General features: G+C 35.7%; 2 protein-coding genes across 4 annotated transcripts; both read left to right on the plus strand.

Annotated features, from left to right (window-relative positions):
- The first annotated feature begins 418 nt into the window (after positions 1–418).
- LOC137745627 (haloacid dehalogenase-like hydrolase family protein) lies at positions 419–8,628 on the plus strand. 2 transcript variants are annotated; one of them, XM_068485612.2, is made up of 28 exons: positions 419–835; positions 1,229–1,329; positions 1,424–1,480; positions 1,571–1,665; positions 1,797–1,896; positions 2,060–2,118; positions 2,312–2,433; positions 2,754–2,883; positions 3,218–3,299; positions 3,447–3,525; positions 3,687–3,747; positions 3,892–3,967; positions 4,051–4,161; positions 4,374–4,469; positions 4,881–5,003; positions 5,166–5,363; positions 5,656–5,760; positions 5,878–5,942; positions 6,086–6,179; positions 6,263–6,420; positions 6,531–6,580; positions 6,681–6,802; positions 6,885–6,992; positions 7,154–7,246; positions 7,434–7,470; positions 7,615–7,862; positions 7,998–8,161; positions 8,269–8,628. In XM_068485612.2, exons 1-27 carry the CDS (start codon positions 478–480, stop codon positions 8,151–8,153), a joined length of 3,084 nt encoding a protein of 1,027 aa, XP_068341713.2. In that variant the 5' UTR covers positions 419–477; the 3' UTR covers positions 8,154–8,161; positions 8,269–8,628. The 2 variants fall into 2 exon arrangements, with proteins under 2 accessions (XP_068341713.2, XP_068341712.2); XM_068485611.2 differs by having other exon boundaries at positions 420–835; positions 8,012–8,161.
- A 7,379-nt stretch (positions 8,629–16,007) lies between these two features.
- On the plus strand, positions 16,008–17,252 carry LOC137746055 (transcription factor bHLH149). Of its 2 annotated transcripts, none has more exons than XM_088680835.1 (2): positions 16,008–16,176; positions 16,424–17,252. In XM_088680835.1, the coding sequence occupies exon 2, from the start codon at positions 16,505–16,507 to the stop codon at positions 17,141–17,143; it is 639 nt and encodes a 212-aa protein (XP_088536961.1). In that variant the 5' UTR covers positions 16,008–16,176; positions 16,424–16,504; the 3' UTR covers positions 17,144–17,252. The 2 variants fall into 2 exon arrangements, with proteins under 2 accessions (XP_088536961.1, XP_068342209.2); XM_068486108.2 differs by lacking the exon at positions 16,008–16,176 and adding an exon at positions 16,183–16,301.
- The last annotated feature ends 7,813 nt before the right edge of the window (positions 17,253–25,065 follow it).

Below are 25,065 nucleotides of genomic sequence, written 5' to 3' on the forward strand. Positions count from 1 at the left end.
TTTTTTAAAGATGAAGTTTTATTTTTTATTTTTTTTCTCTCGCAACAAATCAAGTTGATATATATAGATAATATCGTCTTTTAGGATCCCTTTAAGATTGAGGCCATACGCTAGAGAACCTATTGCACATTTTCAAAACCGTCACTGAGTATAAGGTGATAATACCCTACTCAATTGACATAACATGTATAAACATTCAATAGAAATCAAAGAAGACGTGAATGAGGGAATGCTTGAAGAAGTGGATAACAAGTCGAACGCGATCCAATTTCTCCACCACTAAAAACAATTTCGATCTCGTCGGACGTACCTTTAAATCACCAAGGAAAATGACCAGAAACCCATACTTATTCCCACGTACAATCCGGCAAAACCAAGGGCATTCTCGTCATAATGCCACAATACATAACTAAATCCCCTTCCCCGCCACACACAAACAGAATCAGTTGGCTGTCAGCTCTCAACTCAAAAACCTCCATGGCCATGAAACTACTATCGCCACCCACCTCTCTCTCACAGCCCACCAAGCTCTGCTCTTTATACGGCAGCTCGAAAGGATTCAAACCCATTTCAGTCTCGACCCGACTCTTCCAGTGGAGGCCGCAACGGTTCGACTTCTCGAAGAAAATGGTTGTGAAAGCTGGTGTGAAAGTGGAGGAGAAAAATGTCCAAGAATCATCAGGAAGTGAATGGGGGAAAGTGTCTGCTGTGCTGTTTGACATGGATGGAGTTCTCTGCGACAGCGAAGAGCCGTCTCGATTGGCCGCAGTCGACGTTTTCGCCGAGATGGGGGTGGAGGTCACGGTGGAGGACTTTGTGCCATTCATGGGAACTGGTAAAAATTCAATATTTCTTTCCTACTGCTATGGATTCTTGACATGAAGTATTTCTTACAGTGTTTGTTTCGTACATTTGACTTTGGGATGGAAAAATTGCAAAGAAAACCAGAAGAATTGTGGTTGTGAATTTTGTAGTTGCAAGTTGAATAATCTGTAATCGAAAGTACAGTAGATTCTCCCTTCAAATTTGGAATTTTAAAATTATTTAAAATATCTCGTACTCAGTTTGAATACATAAACCAAATTTCTTCCAGCGGTTCTAATGTTAAGATCCCTGTTGTTATTTAACTATTGTGTGAGTTAATTGGAACAAAATCGATGTGCAGTTTTGTTGTGAAAAAGATATTCTTTTTCCTAAAGTTGGTTTCCATTTTGCATCAATGTACTAGGAGAAGCGAACTTCTTAGGAGGTGTTGCTTCCGTTAAGGGGGTAAAGGGATTCGATCCTGAGGCAGCAAAGAAGAGGTTCTTTGAGATATATTTGGATAAGGTTAATGATTCTTGCTAGAGTCTATCTTCTTTAACACTAATTTTGAATCATTTAAGTTGCAACTAACCCCAACGAAATGTTCTATTTCTTGTAGTATGCAAAACCAAATTCTGGAATAGGATTCCCAGGTGCCCTTGAACTCATTACTCAGGTATTGAGGACGCTAAGCGTAATTGAAAAGATATTACTATTCCGCTACTTCATTTAGTAATTCTTAATAGTATTCTCTGCAATAAAACAGTGTAAAGAAAAAGGCCTTAAAGTTGCTGTTGCATCTAGTGCTGATCGAATCAAGGTTAATGCAAACCTAGCTGCTGCCAATCTACCGCTTTCAATGTAAGCCCATCTGGTCATGTGCTGTGCTTCTCAAGTTTGTAGTTGTGGGATAGCAAGCATATACAATTTTCATTTTTGTAGATCACTGATTTTTTTCACTCTGGTTATTTTGTTGTCCTTTTTTTTTTCAGGTTTGATGCTATTGTGTCAGCAGATGCTTTTGAGAAACTGAAACCTGCTCCTGATATCTTCTTGGCTGCATCCAAAATCTTGGATGTCCCGACTAGTGAGGTTCAGAAGATTTTGCCATTTTCTTTAAAAGAAGATTTCTTTTGAGCAAAATAGGAGAAATTTGAAGATGTCATTTTCATGTTCTTATGGTGTTTCAGTTTGGTTCTTTCGATTTCCATTTTCATGTTCTTATGGTGTTATATGCCTGCCTATGTCTTGGCAGTGTATTGTTATTGAAGATGCATTAGCTGGAGTGCAGGCTGCCAAAGCTGCCAACATGAGGTAAAATTGCAAAAGTTTCATATTTTATCCAATATATATTGTGGGGGAATGAATCATGTGAATCGTCACATGAAGTCGGATCTGTTCTTTTTATCCCTGTGCCAATTACACGAATCATTTGTTTTAATTTTTGAATACTTAGAACTACAGATTATAGTTTTGCAAACTGCTAATCTTGTTCTGCTACTTGTAGATGCATAGCAGTCAAAACTACTTTATCAGAAGTGGAGCTGAAGGCTGCTGGTCCATCCCTAATCCGAAAAGAAATAGGAAATATTTCGCTCGATGATATTCTCAGTGGCGGCTCTGGCTATAGTATGTAGTTTTGAGAATATGATGCAAATGCCTTTTGTACCCTCAAGAATGTAGAATATTAAAGCTACACTAGTGACAATTTTTAAGGAATATTATAAGACCTATTTTCTTGTGAGCAGCATCCTCTGTATTGAAACTCTTTCTCAATTATTTTCAATGCACCCTTTTGATCTAATTGATCTATAGTCTGGTTTCTTGTACCATTAAGACAGTATCTCATAAGCTTATAACGCCATTCTCCTACCATATTTTTTGCAGACTAATCTTTCACTTTTTATATCTTCTGGAACATAAGGTCTTATGTTGATATGCCACTGCAGATGGGACGATTCAGGGACCTCAAGTTACTTATTTGTCATCTCAAAACACAACAGAAAAGGTCACAGAAATAAATTCTGAGTTGATACAGAAAACCGGTGCTTCCAATGGTGGGTTTTTCTCAGATGGAGGGTAAGAAGGACTCTCTAATTACAACATTTGAAGTACTATTGTGATTAAGTAATCCATTTCTTATTTAGCAGCATCTATTTTTTATCGTGTATATTTCAACCTATTAATCAAAGTTATCAAACTTTACATTTTACCTAACAAATCATTCTTCTAGAAACAGCCTAAGGTGTATTTGTGCCAATTTTGTTTTACACATCTGTGTGCCATGTGTTATTGGGCTGTGTAACCTGTTAACATGAGAAAATTTTCACATGGTTGCATTTTTCGATTAAACAGACAGCATATTGCACCCCCTTAGCTTGAGGCTGCAGAATAATTTATGAACAGGTTGCAGGGTTCTTCGGCGAGATATAGTGAGATATGGAAGCTTGGGGATTTCTTTGTCTTGTCTTGCCTTTGCCATCTCAAACTGGAAGGTATAACTCAAAGAGGAGAATTCTTGACGAGAGTAATTTTCAAGTGACCATTAACATTAAAAGATGACATCTTAGATTCTTAATCTTTTCCTCTTCTTTATTTCGTAGCTTCCGTAATTTATACATTCTATTGAGATTCCTCCACAGGCAATGCAATATACGTCACCTCAAGCTATTTGGAATGTGATATTTGGGATCAACCAGCCATCTCTTAAACAGAAGGAAGGTAATGGTGTCACAGTGGTGTTGGTATATTCTTTTATCTGCTACATTTTCTTTTGATTTTGTTTTCCTTTCTATTTCCAAATATCACATCTCTTTATGAATTCGTAGTTACAGCAGAAATGAAAACCACAAATTTCTTTTCTACCATTAATTATTTTATAGGTGAATCAAGATTTGAAAGAATCCAACAATTTGTCAACTATATATCTGACTTGGAAACCAGGTAAATAAGGATTTCACTGCCCAACCTTTTTCTATGTAATTTGCATTAGTGGCTGTCTTCATATTCGTATTCCTATATCATTGTTGTTACTTTACATAAATATATGTATAACCTGCTTGATGAATGGTCTTTTTACTTTGCAAGAGGAACTGCTCCTATCGTGCCAGAATTTCCACCAAAACTTGATTGGTTGAATACAGCTCCCATTACGCTTAGCAGGGTAATTTGTATGCAGCTTGAACTTCTATATGGTTAAACCAAGATTTACTGCATAGCTTTAGTTTTGACAAGTACTTTTGGCAGGATCTGAAAGGAAAAGTTGTTCTGCTAGATTTTTGGACCTATTGTTGTATAAACTGTATGCATGTACTGCCAGATCTAGAGTTTCTGGAGAAAAAATACAAAGATATGCCGGTAATATTTTTTTCCCTATTCTTTCAAATTTCTCAATTTTTGGTAGCCTCAAATTTATTATGTTACAGGCTTCTGCCTTTATCATATTGCTTCTTGTGATAAATTAACAAAGTCTTATATATCAAAATGTTCAATAATATTTACCTGGCTTTACGGAATTATATACTATTGCCTCTCTGGTTGATGATATGTTTGTTCTCATTCTTGTATAGTTCACTGTTGTGGGAGTCCATTCTGCAAAGTTTGATAATGAGAAGGATTTAGAAGCCATTCGCAATGCAGTGTTGCGCTATGGCATCACTCACCCAGTAAGCTTCATGCTTTGTGAATTGTGCTTGATAGAAATAAATTTCTCATTTTATTTGGGTGTTCTAGTACTCTGAGTCCTTTGGTAGTGCTTGACCATCTATATTCAGCTTATAAAGTGCCAAAGTTAATTCAACTGTTATCTATAGCCAGAAGCTATTATTATCTTGGTTTAATATGTAGAGTGTAGAACATGAATGTTGAATAATGTGTTGCCATGCATAACATGTCAGTGCCTTTGGACAGGGTTATGCTGTCGATCAGAATTTATGAGTTTGATTGAATTTCCTGCTTCTCAACCATAGTAGTGGCAAATAACATTCTGCACTTCTGATATAATTTGTTTATATAATCTCTAATTGCATGGTGAAGTCTATCCACCGCTATATCTTTTATACCGTTTACTGTTTCAGGTTGTCAATGATGGAGATATGTATCTATGGCGAGAACTAGGTATCAATTCTTGGCCAACATTTGCTATTGTTGGACCCAATGGTAGGCTCCTTGCACAACTGTCAGGTGAAGGTCGCCGCAAGGTACTGATAACAAACTTCGATTTTTTTTTTCTCTTTCATTTCAGGACTGTTATTTCATATTTGTTGTATTTCCAAGCTGTTCACACTTAATTTGATGGATTTCTGATTATTAATTGGTCAATGAATAAAGCATATTCTTTTTTTTTTTTTTTTTTTTGGAAGGATCTTGACTCTTTGGTGGAGGCAGCTCTTTTGTTTTATGGCAGAAAGAAGATGTTGGACAATGCACCGATTCCTTTAAGTTTGGAGAAAGATAATGATCCTCGTTTAGTTACATCCCCGCTAAAGTTTCCAGGAAAGCTTGCAATTGATGTTCTAAATGATAGGCTCTTCATTTCAGACAGTAATCATAACCGCATAGTAAGCTCTCTCTCTCTCTTTCTCTCTCTCTCTCTGTAAAGAAAAGTACGATAATATGTTGATAAATTCACATAATATAGCTTCTGAGCTTCTTGACATAGGTTCTCTTCAGTGGAGATCCTAATTGAAGAGTATACCTCATGTCTGTGGTTCAATGGGGGTACCCAAACTGTTTCGCTTTCCTATTGACAATAATTTTAAGACCTCTCCTACTAATTTGTGATAGCAGAAATTCAATGTGTAATTGTGTATTGGATTCTTTTCTAACCATCTTGTTGTGCATGGATTTCAGGTGGTAACCGACCTAGATGGAAATTTTATTGTCCAAATAGGAAGTAGTGGAGAGGAAGGTTTTCGTGATGGTTCATTCGATGATGCCACCTTCAATCGGCCTCAGGTAAGAAAATAAACTGTCTTTAGGAGCATGTCATGCTTGCATTCTGAGTTGTTTCATCTCAAGTTTCATGTTGAATATTGGCTGTTGCATATAACCTTTGGTCATGTGCTTTACTAGGGCCTAGCTTACAACCAAAGGAAAAACCTCCTCTATGTTGCAGATACTGAAAACCATGCTTTGAGGTACATGGTGGCCCCTTGTTCATTTTACTATTTCAAGTTTTGTTTCACAAGCTTGATCCCCTCTTCTACCATACGACATTAAGTTATAATTATTTTGACATTCTATGTGTGATCATGTTATAATCTAGCTTCTGTTATTGTAGGGAGATTGATTTTGTTAATGAGACAGTCCGTACTCTTGCTGGAAATGGAACCAAAGGCTCTGACTACCGAGGGGGAGGGAAAGGAAGTACCCAGGCAAGATTACCAGCTAAACTGGACCATGAATCTTGGTTTAACATCTACACTTTGTTAATAAATTTGTAGCTACATTCTTTCAGCTCCTCAACTCACCATGGGACGTGTGCTTTCATCCAGTCAATGAGAAAGTTTATATTGCCATGGCTGGCTCACATCAAATCTGGGAGCACAATACAGATGATGGAGCTACTAGATCATTTAGTGGTGATGGTTACGAAAGAAACTTGAATGGATCAAGGTAATAGATAAAGTGAAGAAGCTCAATGACATAATGAACCTTTATCCGATAGTAGTACTTACAGACCTGACAAACTCATTCTTATTTGTACTTTTTTGTGATTCGCATAGCTCTTCAAGCACATCGTTCGCACAGCCTTCTGGAATTTCATTATCTCTTGGTAATGTGTTGCAATATTATGCCACAGTTCATCACTTTTGACATCATATAAGGAAATTATATGGCCTTTCACAGATTCTAAACTCTTTTTTGGGTTGTAGATCTCAGGGAGCTATATATTGCTGATAGTGAGAGTAGCTCCATTAGGGCACTTGATTTAAAAACAGGAGGGTCGAAATTGCTAGCTGGTGGTGATCCATATTTTGCGGAAAATTTGTTTAAGGTGATCTTAGCTAATGGTTTTTCCCCTCTTCATCCATTGCATCCACATTCGTATAATATTCTTATGACGTAATTCTGTACAGTTTGGTGACCACGATGGAATAGGGTCTGAAGTACTTCTTCAACACCCCCTAGGAGTCTTATGTGCAAAGAATGGTGAAGTTTATATAGCAGACAGTTACAATCACAAGGTAGTTAGATCATGACCGACAGTAACCATTCTGAGATGTAACATGTGCTTTTGAGTCGAAAGCATCAATTTGATTTTTACGTAAAGTTCATCTTGAGAGATATTGTGATAGCTTGTAGCAGTTTTGGTTCAAATATTAACTGATCTCTTTCCAAACTCCAGATAAAGAAACTAGATCCAGCTGCTAAAAGAGTGAGTACCGTAGCAGGGACAGGAAAAGCTGGCTTCAAGGACGGAACATCTCTAGAAGCTCAGGTTCGAAATTATGTTGGTTTTCATTTAACGAATTCTTTTGGATGGTAGCGGTGCAGATGTTAGGAAAAAATGCGCTGTATAGAAATTTAGCACTTATATTCTTCCAGGAAGTTAAATGATCCTAGAAAATAGGGAGTAGGTTCACCATATCGATTCATTTTGCTGATAAGCGGTTATCTTCTGGCAGCTTTCAGAGCCATCAGGAATTGTTGAATCAAAAAACGGTGATGCCTCTTTATAAATGCACATGCCACTTAAAATTCAGCATCATTCGAAATTACATTGGAATCTTGTAAATATGAGATTCCATTATATTCTTTCTTATCAGTAACAAGCTGGGGTTTAAGTTTGTCTCTTAATTTTTACAGGAAGAATTTTTGTAGCTGATACAAACAACAGTCTAATCAGATATCTAGACTTAAACAGGGAAGAAGCTGAACTTCTTACTTTGGAGCTGAAAGGGGTTCAGCCTCCCGTAGCAAAATCCAAGTCTTTGAAACGCCTCAGAAGGCGGTCATCAGCTGACACGCAGACCATTACAGTTGATGGTGGCCTATCCAGCGAGGGCAACCTGTCTATTAAAATATCAGTACCTGAAGGGTATCATTTTTCAAAGGTCTCCATCCTTCTCTTCATATCAAAGAACACATACTAATAGCTTCCAATTTAGCAGTTCTGTTTTGCATTGGTTTCTCATCCTATTTATCAAATTTTCTGGCGTTGCATGGCTTTCCGTATTTGTCACGCGTAGATTTTTAACTGCAGGAAGCTCGCAGTAAGTTTAGCGTTGAAACTGAGCCTGAAACTGCTGTTTCCATTGAGCCCGTTGATGGATATCTTAGTCCAGAAGGATCAGCAACTCTTCATTTCAAGAGACCATCTCCCTCAGCTTCAATGGGGAGAATAAATTGCAAGGTATCACTTATTTTTCGCGTACAAACTAATCATGTCTGCCAAAAAGATCGAATTCTACGGGCTGTTTCAACAATCGTGAACTAAATCAAACTTTGCTTGTCTTGCAGGTTTACTATTGCAAGGAAGATGAGGTATGCTTATACCAATCGTTATTATTCGAAGTACCATTTCTCGAGGAAATTCCAGGATCCAACCCAGAAGAAATCACACTGGCACACGTTGTAAAGCCGAAAACTTCAACAAGCAGCTTACAACTACCGGATGCGCGCTGACATCAATGTTTTGTACAGATCTTGTCTAATTTCTTCCTACAACCATTTGTTCACGGTGAAAATACGACACCAAATTACACACAGCAGCTATAGTTACCAAAAAGTTGTACTTATTTGTTCAAGTTGGAGAGATTATCATTGATCATAGCCAAATTACGGTAATAAAAATTAGGAAGATCCCTAATTTTCTTCTTCTACAGCATTATCAATATTGTTGTTAAGAGTTTTGCTTCTAACTAAACAACCGACCATCCACAGTGGCGGATTCAGGAAATATTATTGAAAGATCAATAAGAATAGCGTGCACACCGTGCAAAATTTTTTGGATGGAATAGCATGCAAATTGGTGTTTTGTCGAGCTTTGGTAGGCCTCAGGTCATTTGCCAAGTCATATTGCACACATGTTGACATATGCCAACAACTTTCGAGCTAGCATGTCAACTGATGTCAATAGCTTTTGAGCGAGCATGTCGATAGATGCCAACATATCTTGAGTGAGTCTATTGAAAGATACCCATAGCAACTCATATAAAGGCATGCGGCTAGCAGCTATCCTGCCCAATACTTATAAAGGCAATCCATCGAGCAGTTGGAGGGAAGCTTTTCAGGACGTCCCTAATTTTCAAAAGGCAACCCAACTCCAACTCTTCCGTTGAGAATTACTAAACTTAGGGTGGGGGGAGGGTCAGTTGACCCACCTTGCCCCAAGCTGGATCTGCCCGTGACCATCAATGAGTGTGTGACCCGTGTGGGTAGACTGGCAGTCGTCGATGCATTTGAACTCAAGCAAATCAACGGTTGAGGCGATTCGTCTTAGCCTTTGCTTAGTTGTAAATTGTTGTCATTAGTTTAACACAAAACACCATGATTATGGTTCTTGGGACAAGCAAAGGATGGCTTGCTCACCAAGACATAGGCACCCGTGCGCACCTGTCTACATTTGATCAAATGATGAAAGTGTCATCACTTAATTAGGACTAGGCACCTGCTTAGTGGGTACCTAGAAAAATAAGTACAATTATTAGAGTAGAATCAATCTTTGACAAAAGCTCTTAAGACATGATCAAATCATGATGAAAGTGTTATCGGTTAACTAGGACCATGTTTGTTTAATTAAATTATATCAAATAAGCCCTACTCATATTATATATTAGAAAATGACAGCTTAAAACGTGCTTCTGTCACCAAATTCCATGTTTATCTTCTTCCCAACATTATTGTCTGTTGAATACTTAGTGCATTGCACTAATTGGCTCTATGCACCCACTTGTACTAACCTCATCCTAATCTAGTGGTTCAAACATGAACTTAATGTTTAATTATGCACCTCAAATTAGGTTTTATTTTTCTTCACAAAATAAGCCTCTCGTAACTTCTTGTCACGATCACAAGTAGAGGTGGCAAATCAACTCATTGGCTTATCAACGAGTACCCGTGAAGACCCGTTTAATTTAATATCATCATAATATAGAGATGAGATGATAATGGTAATGATGATGTAAGATGAAATCAAACTAAATAGGTCTTAATAGGTACCCAAGAACAATCCTTAACTCTAGAACTTCCAGAACTTCCTTACCAAGATCCCTTAACTTCATAACTTTCTTACCAAGATCCCAAATCCCAAATGGGTGATCAGAGGTAGAAACGAAGCTACTTAAATTCGATAGACAATGCCTGAGGATATAAGACTAAAGATGTGATGGTTTTTTTAACAGTTAATTCTTAAAGTGTCTCTCACTAACATTAAAAGTTGTTGTCAAAAAGAACTCTACTAATTAATCTATGTGAGTTGTAGTTTTCAAGTTTCATGATTTCCCCAAGACAAAAAGTTGGAGTCTTCAAGTTTCATGATTTCCCCAAGACAAATAGTTTTAGGAAACCAAATGGAGGCTTGACCAGCAAGTTTCATTCAGGTTGGAAATGCTACTACATTGTATCAGAGTCAGTGACCTAACAATTTAGAAAAACATCCCCCCGTGACAGACGAAACCAAACAGATATATAGTTTGCTTGTCAAATTAAAACATCATATTTAATTACCGATTAATGAGATAAAATATAATTAAAAAAACTAAATGACAAACATTTTTAATAATAAAATGAAGAAAACCCTGTTAGGGAGCAAGGCTGCACCAAAACCAATCAAGGGTTTCTTGTCTTATGCAGTCACAACTCACAGATCTTTTGGTTCATCTTTGAGATTCAGTTATTTAGTCCCAATCAAATTATTTTATTTAGTGGGGAACACCAAAAGAAACCGCATTGGCTGATTTTTCAATTAGTTTAGAGAAGGGGATAAGTAAGAATATTATGGAGGATGCAAAGGAATTAAATTGTATAGTGAATTGGCAAATCGCAAGAAACTTATGGATCAAGTCGTTAAAAACAGTTAATTTTACAATTGAGGTCCTATATTCGATAGTTATTGTTTTTGGCTAAACTTGAGAAGACTATATATTGTCATGGTCTTGGAATCTTTCTACCTTACAATACAACTTGCATTACAATTTAACGATCCTTGAAATTTTTTTGCACGACTCGTTAATCTAACACAAATGACAGATTTTGGGTCAACTTATTAATGAGTCGGATTGTTATTGGATTATCCGTTAAGAGTCTGTTAACGAGTCATGTTGTTATTAGTCACTCGTTTAGAATCCCATAAGTTACTGTTTGCCACGTCCAAACATTGAACATGACAAGTTATTGCGTGACCTGTTAACTCGACATGAATGACACGACCTATTAACAAATCAGGTTGTAATCGGATCATCTGTTAAGACCCTGTTAAAATAACGCATATGACAAAACAAAAATACAAACACAATAAACACGATTCATTTGTCAGACCTATCCGGGAGGGCAGACTCAACCGGTCTCATCACATCTTTAAAACAGTTGATGTATAGCATGCATTATTTTATGCTAAAAATTTCCGGTCCAGGTGTGTGCACTGAATCAAATACTATATAGTAATTTTAATTAAACCATACTTTCTGGTAATGAAGTCTGTCTCACACAAGGAGACAAGCTCTCTGGCATGTAATTAGTATGAGGGATCTGATTTTTTTCAATTGTTTATCTTCCAATTTGTGAAATCAGGCCCCTTAATGTGTTTACACATATTTTAGGGTATAAGATAATCTAATCAATTAAATGTGGAGGAATTATTGTTATTAATTAGTAGATGAGATATTTGAAAAATAAATTAGCAGAGGAAAACCTAAAGAGCATGTTGGAAGATAAAATTGTGAGGTAGGCAGGGAGTGTGGATCGAACAAGGCCACATCGTTACATTGGGAGGTCGGTCCAAATCATCTGATAGATAAATGCATAATAAAGGCCCAGATGATCGAAAGTGCCATGAAAACGAGAGATTTTTTTAGTGTGTTAAGAATGTGGCACAAACATCACGTGTTATAATATAAATAGTTAATATATTTTTTGTATTTAACTATTTGTATTATGATACTTAGTACATAGCTGTTTTAATGGCACGCTAAAAAATGACTCCAACAAAACAACCACATCTCTCTCTCGTGTTTTTATTTGGTGCATTACCTACTAATCATTGCAATGGTTCTGAGCTAAAGGACAAATTCCAATTGTTCCTTGTTAAACCAATTGGATTTGGATGAATCCTTATATCTTAGTCATTCATCGCGCATTGTGCGGTTATAAATTATTTGACTTTTTTTATTTAAAATTAAACACAAATATTATCTGATGAAAACTAACCGCACGATCTATGATGAACGTGAGGATTCCTAGGATCCCCACAAAATGAATCCGGAGATGTTCCTCTTCCAAACCAATTGATGGAAGCCAACAAATTTGGGTGTTGCCAATGACCTATTTCCACATCATCAATCCGCCAAAAATAACTCCATAAATAAAAATCAATATATTTTCTCAAGTAGTGAATGGATATTTCTCAAGTATCTACGGAAGCAATGTTAGGGAGTGGAGAATTAAACTTAGGATCTCAGTTAAATGGAGTGAATGCACTTCAGTAACTGAGCAATAAGCATCTTGCATTATCTCAACTTAAATATCATTTCATGCGACACATAGCGGCAATTTTTCAATTGACAAAAACATATGATAGTCACTTGTTGGTTACAAATAAATGATATTCATATATATATTATTTTGTTCAAATTTGAATTGTGTTCGATTTTAATTGTTACATATGTGTTGTGATCGTATCTACCTCAATCAATACACAAAACAATATAAAAATGATGATGCATTAACTCATTATTTATCGTGACCAAAATGAGAAGTAGTATTATGAATATAATATTAGCTGAACGGTGTTAATCATGTCCAGTTGTGTACACAATAGATTTTATATCCATATGGATTTCAAGTTATAAAGTGTAATGTTCCAGAATGTCACCCCAAATAAAATACTACTGTATCAGTTAGGACTTAGAATCATTTATTTGATTTAACACATTCAAAACTTTAAAACCCTAATTAGATCAATAAATGGATTTAGTGTAAGATTGCAAATATTATAACAAAAAAAGGCATGTCGGCCTTGCAAGACAAGAATCAAGATGACCAGGCAGACCCATGTTTTCTTTTATTTTCCTTATTTTCCGGTGAAAAGTAGCCCTAGCATTCGTTTAATTTGGACCATGGATTGATGAATGATTTGGTAAATTTCAAAGTGCATGTAACCTTTAACCACTACAAGGTGACTTAGTGGTTAGAGATAAATTTTAGATCTGTATTTTATATGACATGTCATTGGTTCAATTTATGGCGCTGATGAATCACACAATGATGATCATGAGATTGAAATATCTTTATAAGTCTTTTTAACCTTTGAAATAATAGACTGTTATGGCAAAACTACCCGTTAGTCCTCTTGAAAAAAATAGTACATGTAACAGTTTTGGTAGTAAAATTATTGGAATACAATGTGGTACGTTTGAAATGCTTCCATCCTGTGTTAAAGAGACACGAGGATGTGTTTCACCTGTCAGGGTGACGTACAACTCAAAACATTGATACCACCAAACACTTCCCAACTCTCTTTAGTTGCACCTAATGAAGGTTTATCTGCTTTAGTTGACCTAATTAATCTTTCATTTCTTTCATTCTCTCTTCTTTAGGCTTTTTAGTCAAAATGGTTTCTGAAATAGGTTTAACTCCTCACTTTTGTTTTTGACAATGAAAATCGATAGAAGTGGTCTATAATTTTTTCTCCCGTAAATCATTTTGATTATTGCTTGAAAAATCTACCAATACTCTTGTCAAGTGGAGAAGTTGGTTTGATAAAAATACTTTTTAAAAGGTGGTCACTTGGTCATTACGTGACAATTTAAAGAGGATATCTCCAAATTTTTCACCGAATGATCAAAATGATTTACGGTGGACAAACTCATGGACCACTTCCATTAATTTTTATTGTCAAAGATCAAAATGAATAATTATACTAATCTCATATACATTTTTTGCTAAAAACTTTTTTTTAATATATATACGAGCAATATTTGGAGAAGGGAGAATACATGACGTGAGTGCATGAGCTAATACTTCCAGCCATTTAGTGCTAGCCTGAGATTGCATTTATAAGTACTTCTGCTCAAAAACTCTTTTGAAAGAAATTCTTTACTAGAAATATGTTAAAAGTTTTATACAAATTTAAGTGCTTCCAAGCACTTGTAAGCATTCTTGTCAAACGTAGTTATACAAGAACAGCTGCTTTTGATTGGTGACAAAACTAGAATTGTGAGGATGTGGGGGAGGGGGAATGTACTTAAATTTTTATACAAGAAATAGGTCAAATTGGCGAGTAATGGATGGAAGCTAAATGTTTTCTGACTTATTCATGTCTAGATTGTTAAGAGGGGGCCATTAGCTTTAGTTGCATGTTCATTATTACCTTTATATAATATCACATGCATGTAGTAAAAGAATAATTTAAATCCTAATGACTTTTTATTCAAAATAGTCTATGAGATTGATATAATTATTCATCTTAGTCTTTATGTGAGAAATCTTCATTAAATTGAGAGTATTTTTATCAAATTAACCCCTCCCTTGAACTAGTGATTTCTTCAATTTAACAGATATTTTTCACAGAACGACCAAAATGGTTAACAATAGATAATCTTAGGGACTATTTTTATCGATCTTAAATCTCAAGAACCAAAATAAAGAGTTATGACAATCTCACATAGCTTGTGGCTAAAAAGCCAACCCAATATACGAGTGACTCCGTTACTGCTTTTAATTGTTAAAAAGCAATTTAGCTGTTCCAACAACAATCCAACATAATGTTAAAACTGCAAAACCCATTATATTTGTTTGAATCGTTTTTATTATCTTTGTTCACAAGGCTTTATGAACATTAATAATGTGAATTTTGTGTAACACACGCAATGAAATGTCGTATCCACTAATATAAAAAATAATACAACAAACATTGTCCGATTGCACATGCTCTCAATCACTAGCATGTTCCATGCGAGGCTCTCTTTTGTTCTTTAGTACTACTACTAGTGGTCTATTATTTTTTAATCAAACTTTAATGTTACTCTAATTCATCCTAACGTCTCATAACTGCTCATTTGCCACACACGTGAACAATACAAATTCGGTAACGTAGAGTGCATGTGGCAGTTGGGTTTCATACATGGAACGACATGCTTAGATACTATAAAGAAAGTTGAGATTGCATCATAAAACCAATTAGCAATATGAGAAGTAGTTCAACCTCTTGTAAGCCCTTACAAAAATTATTCTTTCACCGATGTGGAATACTTTTAGATTCACATCCTCACATGTATTTTTGGTTTCATTCCTGCGTCGTTCTCATCCTGTTTGAGAGATATTCTGTTCATGATCAGTGAATGACGGTAATCTAACTTCAGTTGTATCTGCGAGGGTACACTTATCGTGTGTAAGTGCTGTACTACTAGAGCTGTAAATCCAAGTAAACCAAAATAAGAAAAGAATAGCTGAGAAATATCACACATAGACTTCTATGAAGAACAAAAGGTTAGTAGATTTTTGGTTAGATGGACGGCCACCTGAATATATTATTAATCACACTAGTCATTAAATAATAAAACTTTGTTTTACAGACGAGTAGTGATTTCACGTGTTAAATTATTGAAATATGAAAAACTTCTAATTGCATTATTAGTCCTCTCGTGATGATAGAAAAGTTGAAAGTTAGATTTTGTGATAAAATTTAATTTAAATCTTTGTGGTGAAATCCGTTAGGATTTAGATTCAAAATTAAAAGTTTCGTTAAGTTTTTGTTAATTGTTTGTACGTGAAACTTGTGTGCTAGTAATTAACGAAAATTTGATAGAACTTTCAATTTTGGATCTTATCCTAACAGGTCTCACTACAGCAGTTTAAATCTTAATTAACCATCGTTTAACTACCTTATCACCACTAGACTATTAATCCAATTAAGCCTAAGAAACATAAATACCAAATATGAAAGCTTTGGCCAACCAAAGCAAAATGAAATATTCTTAATAAAAAGGAGAACAAGGATAGAAAGGTGGAGGGAAAAAGGAGTAAGAGCGCCAATAAATGTGATTAAGGTAACGACGCGTGGTTCCCGTGAACGGCTTTTATATTCACTCTCCCATCTTTCACCAGCCTCCCCATTCCCATTCCCCTTCACCCCCCCTCCTCTCTCCTCCTCTCTCTAAAAACCTCCACCCAAACAAACAACTCGAAACTCCTCTCTCTCTCTTTTATCAGGTATATATATATACCATTCCCATTCCCCTTCACCCCCCCCCCCCTCCCCTCTCCTCTCTCCTCCTCTCTCTAAAAACCTCCACCCAAACAAACAACTCGAAACTCCTCTCTCTCTCTTTTATCAGGTATATATATATATATACACAATTGTACATGTATATGTACACACACACACACACACACATATGTGATTTGCTCATATTGTTTTCATCGTAATAACAATCGTTTTGTATGATTATATTTGCAGGTGTGTGTATATACACATATATACTATATATATAGGCGATTGTTGAATTGCTTTCTCAACATATTTCGGATATCTTCTTCCATGGCGGCGTCGATGATCTCAAACCTTGACGGAAGCCTCGACGCGTCGTCGATAGAGTCGAGCAGAAAAAAGCGGAGAAAAACTGGAGTCGTGGAGGAGGATCGGAACCGGAGCTCAAAAGCCGGAGTTCGATGGGGATCAGAGACGGAGCAACGGATCTACTCGACGAAGCTCGCGCAGGCCCTTCGTCAGGTGCGACAGAGATCGTCTACGTCATCGTCGGCTGCTGTGGCTAAGGTATCGGGCGGCGGGAGAGACGTGAAGGAAGCGGCAGACCGAGTTCTGGCTACGGCGGCGAAGGGGACGTCTCGGTGGAGCAGGGCGATCCTAAGAAGTCGAATGAGGCTGAGCAAAACGCTTCACAAGCGGAGAAGGGCGAGGGTAACAGGGGACAACCGGTTGAAGAAAACGGAGTTTAGGAGAGAGAGGAGGAAGTTACCGGCTGTGCAGAAAAAAGTTCGGGTTCTGAGCCAGTTGATTCCCGGCTGCCGGAAGACGTCGTTGCCGAACCTTCTAGAAGAAACTACGGATTATATATCAGCTTTGAAGATGCAGATCAGAGCCATGGCGGCTCTCGCCGAGTTACTTTCTGGTTCGCCGGTGAACCGCTCCGGCTCGAGTGTCAACTCTTCGAGTTGACGCTGAGAGTCGCCCGCCTCGGCTTATTGTGCCTGGTGTTTTTTTTTTTTTTTTTTTTTTTTTTTGTAATTTTTATAAATATTTAATCTTATGAAATTTATTTCGTGTATTTTATTGTATACGTAGCTTTTTCTTTTCTTCGCTTCCCTGCTATCATTTTTTTTTCTTTTTATTTTTTAATCTCTAATTTATTGAATTGATGGAGTATTCCACCTAGTTGATTTCCATCTATCGACAAAGACTGTTAATTAAACAGAGTCTCTCCAACTTTAATTTTTTATTTTTAGAATTGTTTTTATCATTCGAAAATAATTATGTATTTTTTTTATTGAGCAACCGCATGGGAAGTATTTTTTTAATGTAAACAACGATTTCGATCTCAAAAGAAATGATACCCTCGTTCAAAAAAAAAAAAAAAAAAAAAGAGAAAGAAAGAAATTTTACTAACATACTTCGGGATCATGCCTGATTTTACTTAACTTTAAATAACTGGTTGCTTTTAATATAAATTAGTATAGATTATCGTTTGTATTAAACTAAACTTTGAACAGTTTAACCATAATTATTCACATAGCTGTGTTGATTTTGCTACACAACTGTTATCAGATTATCAATGAATATTATAGAGGGTAGTGCTAACTACATATTCATTTTTCTCGCACATTCCTCTCAATTCTCGTAAATTCCTCTCAATTTTCGATTCTCGCACATCCCACTATTCTATTATGCATTCGCAGTTCAACAATATGATATAATAATCCATTAGCTTTAAACCTACATAAACGCATCAGCAGAAGAAGTGTGGTTAGTCTTGCGTTTAAATCTCGCCTAAACCAAATCTAAAGTTATCTATGCAGAAACAAAAGCCATAAAGGGAAAGTGATTAGCTCGTAAGTGCGATTAAGACCTATGATACTACGTTTATTAATATTCCCTACTTTACTTTGAAGCTAAGCAAATAATATGAGGGCTAATTTTCCGTACTTAGAGCAGTGTGATTTCTTGTGTAATTATAAGTCAACCTACAAAAAAAAAAAAAAAAAAAAATCTCTTTCTAGACGAAATAATTTTGTCAAGTAAAATAAGATTTTATTGCCTATTCATATGATGAAAAATATCATCGGGCAATGTCTATCGGTCAAATGTTTGCTCGACAAATTATAAAACTCCGTTGAGCAAATAGTCTTTGCCCAACGACTAAAAATTTGCCGTCGAACTATGTTCGTCGGGCAAAGATTTTTGAAAAAACTAAAATGTTGACCATGTTTGCCCTATCAATTATTTCATTCCGTAAAAAAAAGTTACTGTAGCCAACAAAATATAATTCGTTGGGCAAATGGTAGTTTTTGGTACTGCAAATTTTCTTCTATGTAGTTTAAATTTGTTTGGATAAAAGAAAACAATTTCAAGGTCTAATTCATTTTGGGTCGATCTTTCCCAAAACGAGAAATTAATCAACTTATTTTTTAAGTCAAAGTTGAAAGCAAACTTGAATTTTGTTAAGTTGACTGAAGCAATGTGCTCTTTTCTTTGCACTCAAGTTTGAAACCTTGCTTCCGTTTAATGTCAACTATATAAAATCAAAGTTTGAAAAGTACAACTATTAGTTACAGCAACATCTAAGAGAACCAAAAATTTATCAAAATTTACCTTACTTTTGATTTCTATGAAAATGGCGAAATGGTAAGTTTGGCTTGTTTGGAAGCAAAAAATTGGTCTTGTTGTAAGTTTGCATCCAAATGATGAACTGAAATCGGTTCACGCCTCCTGACTGAATTCTACTCCATTTCAGACTGCATATGACCATGTATGCATTCTCATATTAGAGTTAAGTACAATTAATCAGTTATACTCTAACTGTTGTGGTCAATTATGTCCTTTCCCTTAAGGCCCACCACATGAATGATGGAGATTAGAGACCATATATGCTTAATCTTCCAAAACTTCTGCAATGTTACTCACCCTGATTGCCATACAAAAATGGACCAGCCATACAAAAATGTACAAAAATGGACCTGCAGCTTATCCCTTGTATTGTATGGCACTCAAGATTTTCATATTGTGTTTGTCATGTTAGTGTTGTTTTGTTGTTATATCTGTTATCTTAACGGGTCATGTCGTTTCAAACCTCATTATCTTAACGGGTTATTTTCAAGTGCCCAATAACGACCTGATTCTTTATTGGATCATTTCGTTTCATGTCGGGTTAACGGGTCATGCAAGAAATTGTCATGCATTATGTCTAAATAAAAAACGATATCTTATCGGTTTCTTAATGGGTGACTCGATAACGACTCGACTTGTTAACTGGTTCTTAACAAGTGACCCATTTATTGATTACCTTGTAGACCACTTATTTAATAGAAGTGAACTTCATTTGTATATGTGAAATTCACATGTATTAAAGAGATGGTCTAAAATGTGATTAAAATAGCAGCACTCTTCAAGCAAATAATTTGTAGCTGGGTCAGTAAGAGCATTCCTCTATGTACCACACGATTATGCACGTACGCTCCAATAATTTAGAAGATAAATTGAAACCAACCTCAAAACGAAATGAATAAATAACCATTTTCTTGCATGGTCATCCATAATGCATGCATCTGATCCGAATACTACTATTTGTACTGTCCTTCTCAATAGTCATTAGTCAGTAATGAAAAATAATAGCAACCAGATTTGAAAATGAAATTTGAAGGTTGGGAGGGGATTCTCTGGCAATTTTGGATATTTCTGAGATATGAAATCGCGCATAAGGAGGAGGTGGTCGGAAAGAAAAAATAAAAATTAGCCCCACTGCCACAGAATTGCAAGCCAACTTGGCCTTACAAGAAACAGCCGCACATCATGCGCCTCAGGGACCCTACAATTCCAAGGGCACTGAACCTTCAACGAGTCCAAACCCTAATCTCAAAGGCATGCATGTGCGTCCAGAACAAAACTTCACATGCTATTTTAACCAAATGGGACATGCCCTATAACTAAAGGGCACTCAAAAATATTGCTCCACAAGCATTCAAATTTTAGTACGGGGGATTGAATTTCTTTTTTTAGGAAACATCGATGATGTAAGGAAATTTTTATTGATATGAAAAACAAAGTTATACTTACTGAGGAGGACATAAATCTTATCCATTAAAAGACAAAAACAAATATATATATATATATATATATATATATGAAATTATAAAATATAGTAATTTCTAAGAAAGCAAATGGCAACACCCCCTGGACTTGCCGTAAAAGATAGTAATTCCTAAGTAAACAAATGGTATTTTACTTCCTTTGAACCCCAAGAAGCGCTTAACCACAACTTTACGATCCATTGAAGTAGAACCCATATAAAAAGTACTTTTTTATCCCTTATTGATAAATTGATCAGGGCGCTTACTATAGCTATCGAAGAAACTTTGTAAATTACGCAAAGTGACCTTATCACCTACATACGTACATTACATGAGAAGGAGAAATACAACCTCTTGGAGCATAAATTGGCTTAGTGAGCCGAGCTAATTAAAGTCGACTCAAACCCCTTGATAAAGCCTTCTCTGCTAGGCAGAAAATCAAAGGAGAGAGGGGGTCTCCTTGTCTCACCCCTTCCCCAGAATAAGAGAAAAAAAATCACGAGGGGGAACCATTAATTAAAACGGACAATTTAGCAGACCTTAAAATAGTAGATGTGGAGCCAAAAATAATCTAAAAATCGTGAAACTGACAGGTGGACTTTTACTAGCGAAAGACGATAATGCGCTTATTAAATTGGTGAGACCCACATTTAATCCACACACAGTTCAATATCCTTAAAGGTTTGAGCAGCTGACTACAACCTCATCAGGCTTTTATAGCAAGGAGAAAAGTCAAGGGCACTAAATATATGATTAATTACTAAATCTTATCTTTATGCTTTCCTAATTGAAGATTAACTCCATCAAACAAGGAATCACAATCATATTCCAAAATCAAGGATATTACAAGATAATCCCAAGATATTATTATCTTTAGGATGTTTCTTTCCTCATCCATCTTATGGATGAATGACCTTGGCCAATTGAATGCTGAAACATATCAGTGAAAACCATACACATATGGTCGACCCAATGCTTTATAATTACCTCATTCTCCACCAAATTTTGGTAAGCTCTTGCTACACAATCAAGTCCTAAACTCTCTCTTTAGAGAAACTGACTTTGGCACCGGAGATTCATTGGCAAAAAACACACCCCTACCTCGTGGGCGGGCGTAGCTTTAGTCTTTAGTAAAAAATGTTTATTTGTTTTGTAGGTACAAATCCGTCAAGATTGCAGCCGCTGATTTTTGATACCACAGTAGACACCAGTCCACAAAAAAAGTAGAAAAATCAAAATTATAAAGCACTCGCGCGCAAAGAAAGACCAATTTAAGGTATCAAAAGCCTAAACTATATCAACTTTAACTCCAATATGTTACAACTATGAGTTTTTGTATCAAGCACATGAAAGCACTTGGGAACAAGGCCAGTGCAACCTGTGATACGTCGGCCAGAAATAAAAGAAGCTTGCTATAAAATATTTATATAAACATTATGGTCTAGAAGAAGGTTTTATAGGGCATGTCCTATCACCAAATGTCACTCTTAGGCATTTCAAATTCCTATTTGGGAGACCTTATCACGTTGCGAATGGAGACATGAGGGGGGAGATGCCTGAGTGGCATCCCTATCAAGTTGTCCGTATAGAGATCAAAAGGGTTTTTCGAATCAAGGACCACATATTTTGTGTTTTTGTAAGCTTTGCCAATGCATGCTCTGTACGTTTTACGGATCCACATTATTTGTGTGCTTTTTGTTCCCCCATTTATTTTTTCGTATCAAACACACACCATATACTCACATGCTTCCATGTGCCTTCTTTTAAAACCTATCTTTTCTTTCCTTTTGTTATTTTCGTTATTATTTTGAGTTATATGGGTCTACCACACGAGATATACATGAAATATTTGCACATCTTTTCGTTCGCATTACTTGAAAACTACGTTATGAGGAACAGAGAAAGAAACCGAGAAAAGGACAATGCAATGTGAGTAGCTTAAGTTTGATAATTTCGTTTTCACCTTTAAAAAATCAAAAGATTGAGAACTTATTTGGTATCTGTTTGAGTTTACAAAATTTGGCTTGATTTTGATTTTGACTTATTTAATTTTTTTTTAAATGATAACTGAAATAGTTATCAAATGGACGATTAGTTTATAGTTCTAGTGTGGATTATTTAGCACCCCCTCACAATTCCAACTCTTGCACGTCCTCTTGATTCCCTAAATTTAAAAGGGAAACATTAAAGTATGCTTTATGATATGAATATAACCCTTTGAAATAGACAGCGGCATAGTTACATTGATTAGAATGAAAGTGCTTTTTTTTAGGCACCCGAGTTTAGATCCTCACCTCCTTCCACTTTAGAATAGTTTAAAATATCGCTTGTATCAAAACAAATAGTATAACCCTCCCCTAAATTCAACTTATTCTCCTCTTCCTCTAGCTAGTTTGTACGAATGGCAGTGATGCAATTATCTATATATGACTTAAAGAGAATGTACGAATGGAAAAATGTACTATTGATAAGATATATAATATCAATCGTGTAATTTTATGATAGCTAGTTGTTGAAAATTTTGAGTAAAAATTTTATTGTCCCACATTGACCATTTCCAAAATGTTTCCTCACTTTATAAGGCTTTTTCCCTTATACAAAATGATTGGAGTGATAGGCCTTGGAGGCTAAAATTGGGCTCACCCTTGGGGTTGGGTTTTGGGGTGTAATAATTAATATACAATTAATTACGAATTTAATTAATTAATTGTTTTTTTATTATTACCAACATGAAGAGTTCAGAAAAAACGCAGAGCAAAGCACCATTCTGAAGAGATGTCTCCCAACAGTCACACCCCAATCTCATACCTGTTGCGAACAGGCATAATCCCATTATATATACATCCATCTGCATGACATTTAGAACATAGAAAATCAACATTCTTCTTCTACAATCATAAACATCATTTCTTTTCTGAGAGAACCACACAGAAATTCGCCAGAAGTCAATTTTCTGGTGCTGGAATTCCTGACTTAGATCGTTGAATCCTAGTGAAGCAGACGTTCGTAGAACTACAAGTACTGAGTAGGGACGAAATTTCTATTTTAAGGACATTGCGGTACGCAAGCCTCGATCTTCAATTTTCTTGTTTAATATTATTTCATTGTTCATACTCTGTTCAATATTTATTAGTATTTATAATTTATTAGCATATATAAGTTTATCACTTGATATATAACCAACACTAGTCTCCCAAATGGTCCAAATAAATTTGAGCTCAGGAGGGTGTGCGGAGGTCCGAGAAATGGAATTGAATCCTCTCCTAAGCTTAGGAAGATGATCCTCCTGATCAATACATGTGGGTCGTTTGATTTTTATCCAACAACTACAAATAGATGATTCTTTTAAAGTTATGATAATTATAACCATTGGATGAAAATCTAACGGTTCATGTGTGTTGGTCAGGAGAATCTTCTCCTTGGGATCAGGAGAGGATCCAATCCCCGAGAAATAGCCTTCAAATTCGGCTTTTCCATTTAAATTGCAACACCCGTTCCAACTTGGCATGCAACATGTCGTTTTCTGGTTTGGGTACCTTATTCTGACATCGATAGTGAATGTGCCAAGTGACATGTCGCCCTTGGACCAAATCATCAAATAGTGCCCGCATATTCTTCTACATTATTTTTCTCATATTCTTCATCCTCCTGGTTTCTATCGATCGATCGACAGATTCTGACCAGGTCACATACTTGACATATACATATCCCTTCAATTTCATAACATTTGAGATTTACTTCTCACAAATGTAATTTTTGTCATGTTCTTCCTAAGTTAATTTTGTTGTAAATTGTAGAGTTGAACTATTTTAAACTACATGAAAGTTTAAATAATAATATCGCTTGTAATAATATTAAAAAATAACTATGTGAGAAAGTCTAAATTCATTCCATTCATGAGATCGTCCTCAATTTTCAACATTAACCATATAATGTGATGAAGTTATCGTCATGTGTTTGTTTCTTCAAAAATTTTAATATATAGCTCCATGTGTTTTTCGTGCATAAACAAAATGATAGATAGTGTTCCATTTTCATTGGTTAGAGCGGTCAAATTATTGTTCTATGTCCTTGTGTTGATCAATCTCCTCTTGTTCTTCTTGTTTTATATGAAACCACACATTTGTAGATTTTCTAGCACCAACAAGCATGTGTTTCTCTTTCTTTTTGCTCACACCAAAGTGTTACACACAATACATTCACCTACTAAATTTCTATTTAACTCTCATATGTTATTTAATACAAATGATATTATGTTTTTAATTTAACTCTATTGCGAGAGAATAATTTAAACCCAAATGTATAGAATACAAAACTTGCATTCTAGCTAATATGACGACGCCTACCCTTAAGTTAAACCTAATTGCAATGATTCCACACAAGAGAGAGAACATATAAGTAAAAGCTAGGGATTTGCCATCACCACGTAAGTGAGGTTAAACGACAAATTAGAGGAAGCACTTTAGAATTGTCAAAGTCCAACAAGCACCCAATAAAGAAAGGCCCCGACAACATTTGTCGCACGTGGAGTTTGACCCAAAGCCAAAATGTGTGTCAAACAAGCCCTTGTTTGGCAGGGGACCCTGCAGCCACTTTATTTTGAGAAAAATTAATAAAAGTGATTTGAAAACTTTAAGTTTTAATGATAAAAATAAAATAAAGAGTAAAGTGAATAGTATCAAGATTAATTTTTTAATGTAAAAATATGATTTTTCGTTAAATTGAACAATACCAAAAAAATTTTCCTTAAAGATCCCTTTGTTTTGTGGTGCTCTCCATAAAATTAGATAATTGGCA

The sequence above is a fragment of the Pyrus communis genome, chromosome 12 (assembly GCF_041283825.1).
Source record: "Pyrus communis isolate YQ-2024b chromosome 12, ASM4128382v1, whole genome shotgun sequence".
In the NCBI taxonomy this organism is placed as follows: Eukaryota; Viridiplantae; Streptophyta; class Magnoliopsida; order Rosales; family Rosaceae; genus Pyrus; species Pyrus communis.

What these genes read in the sequence shown, in the direction of transcription:
- LOC137746055 (XM_088680835.1), top strand. Translation starts at nt 16,505, where the DNA reads ATGGCGGCGTCGATGATCTCAAACCTTGACGGAAGCCTCGACGCGTCG.
- LOC137745627 (XM_068485611.2), top strand. Translation starts at nt 478, where the DNA reads ATGGCCATGAAACTACTATCGCCACCCACCTCTCTCTCACAGCCCACC. An exon ending in TGTGCCATTCATGGGAACTG is followed by an intron (nt 836 to 1,228) that starts GTAAAAATTCAA and finishes TCAATGTACTAG; the next exon opens with GAGAAGCGAACTTCTTAGGA. An exon ending in ACTGAAAACCATGCTTTGAG is followed by an intron (nt 5,943 to 6,085) that starts GTACATGGTGGC and finishes CTGTTATTGTAG; the next exon opens with GGAGATTGATTTTGTTAATG.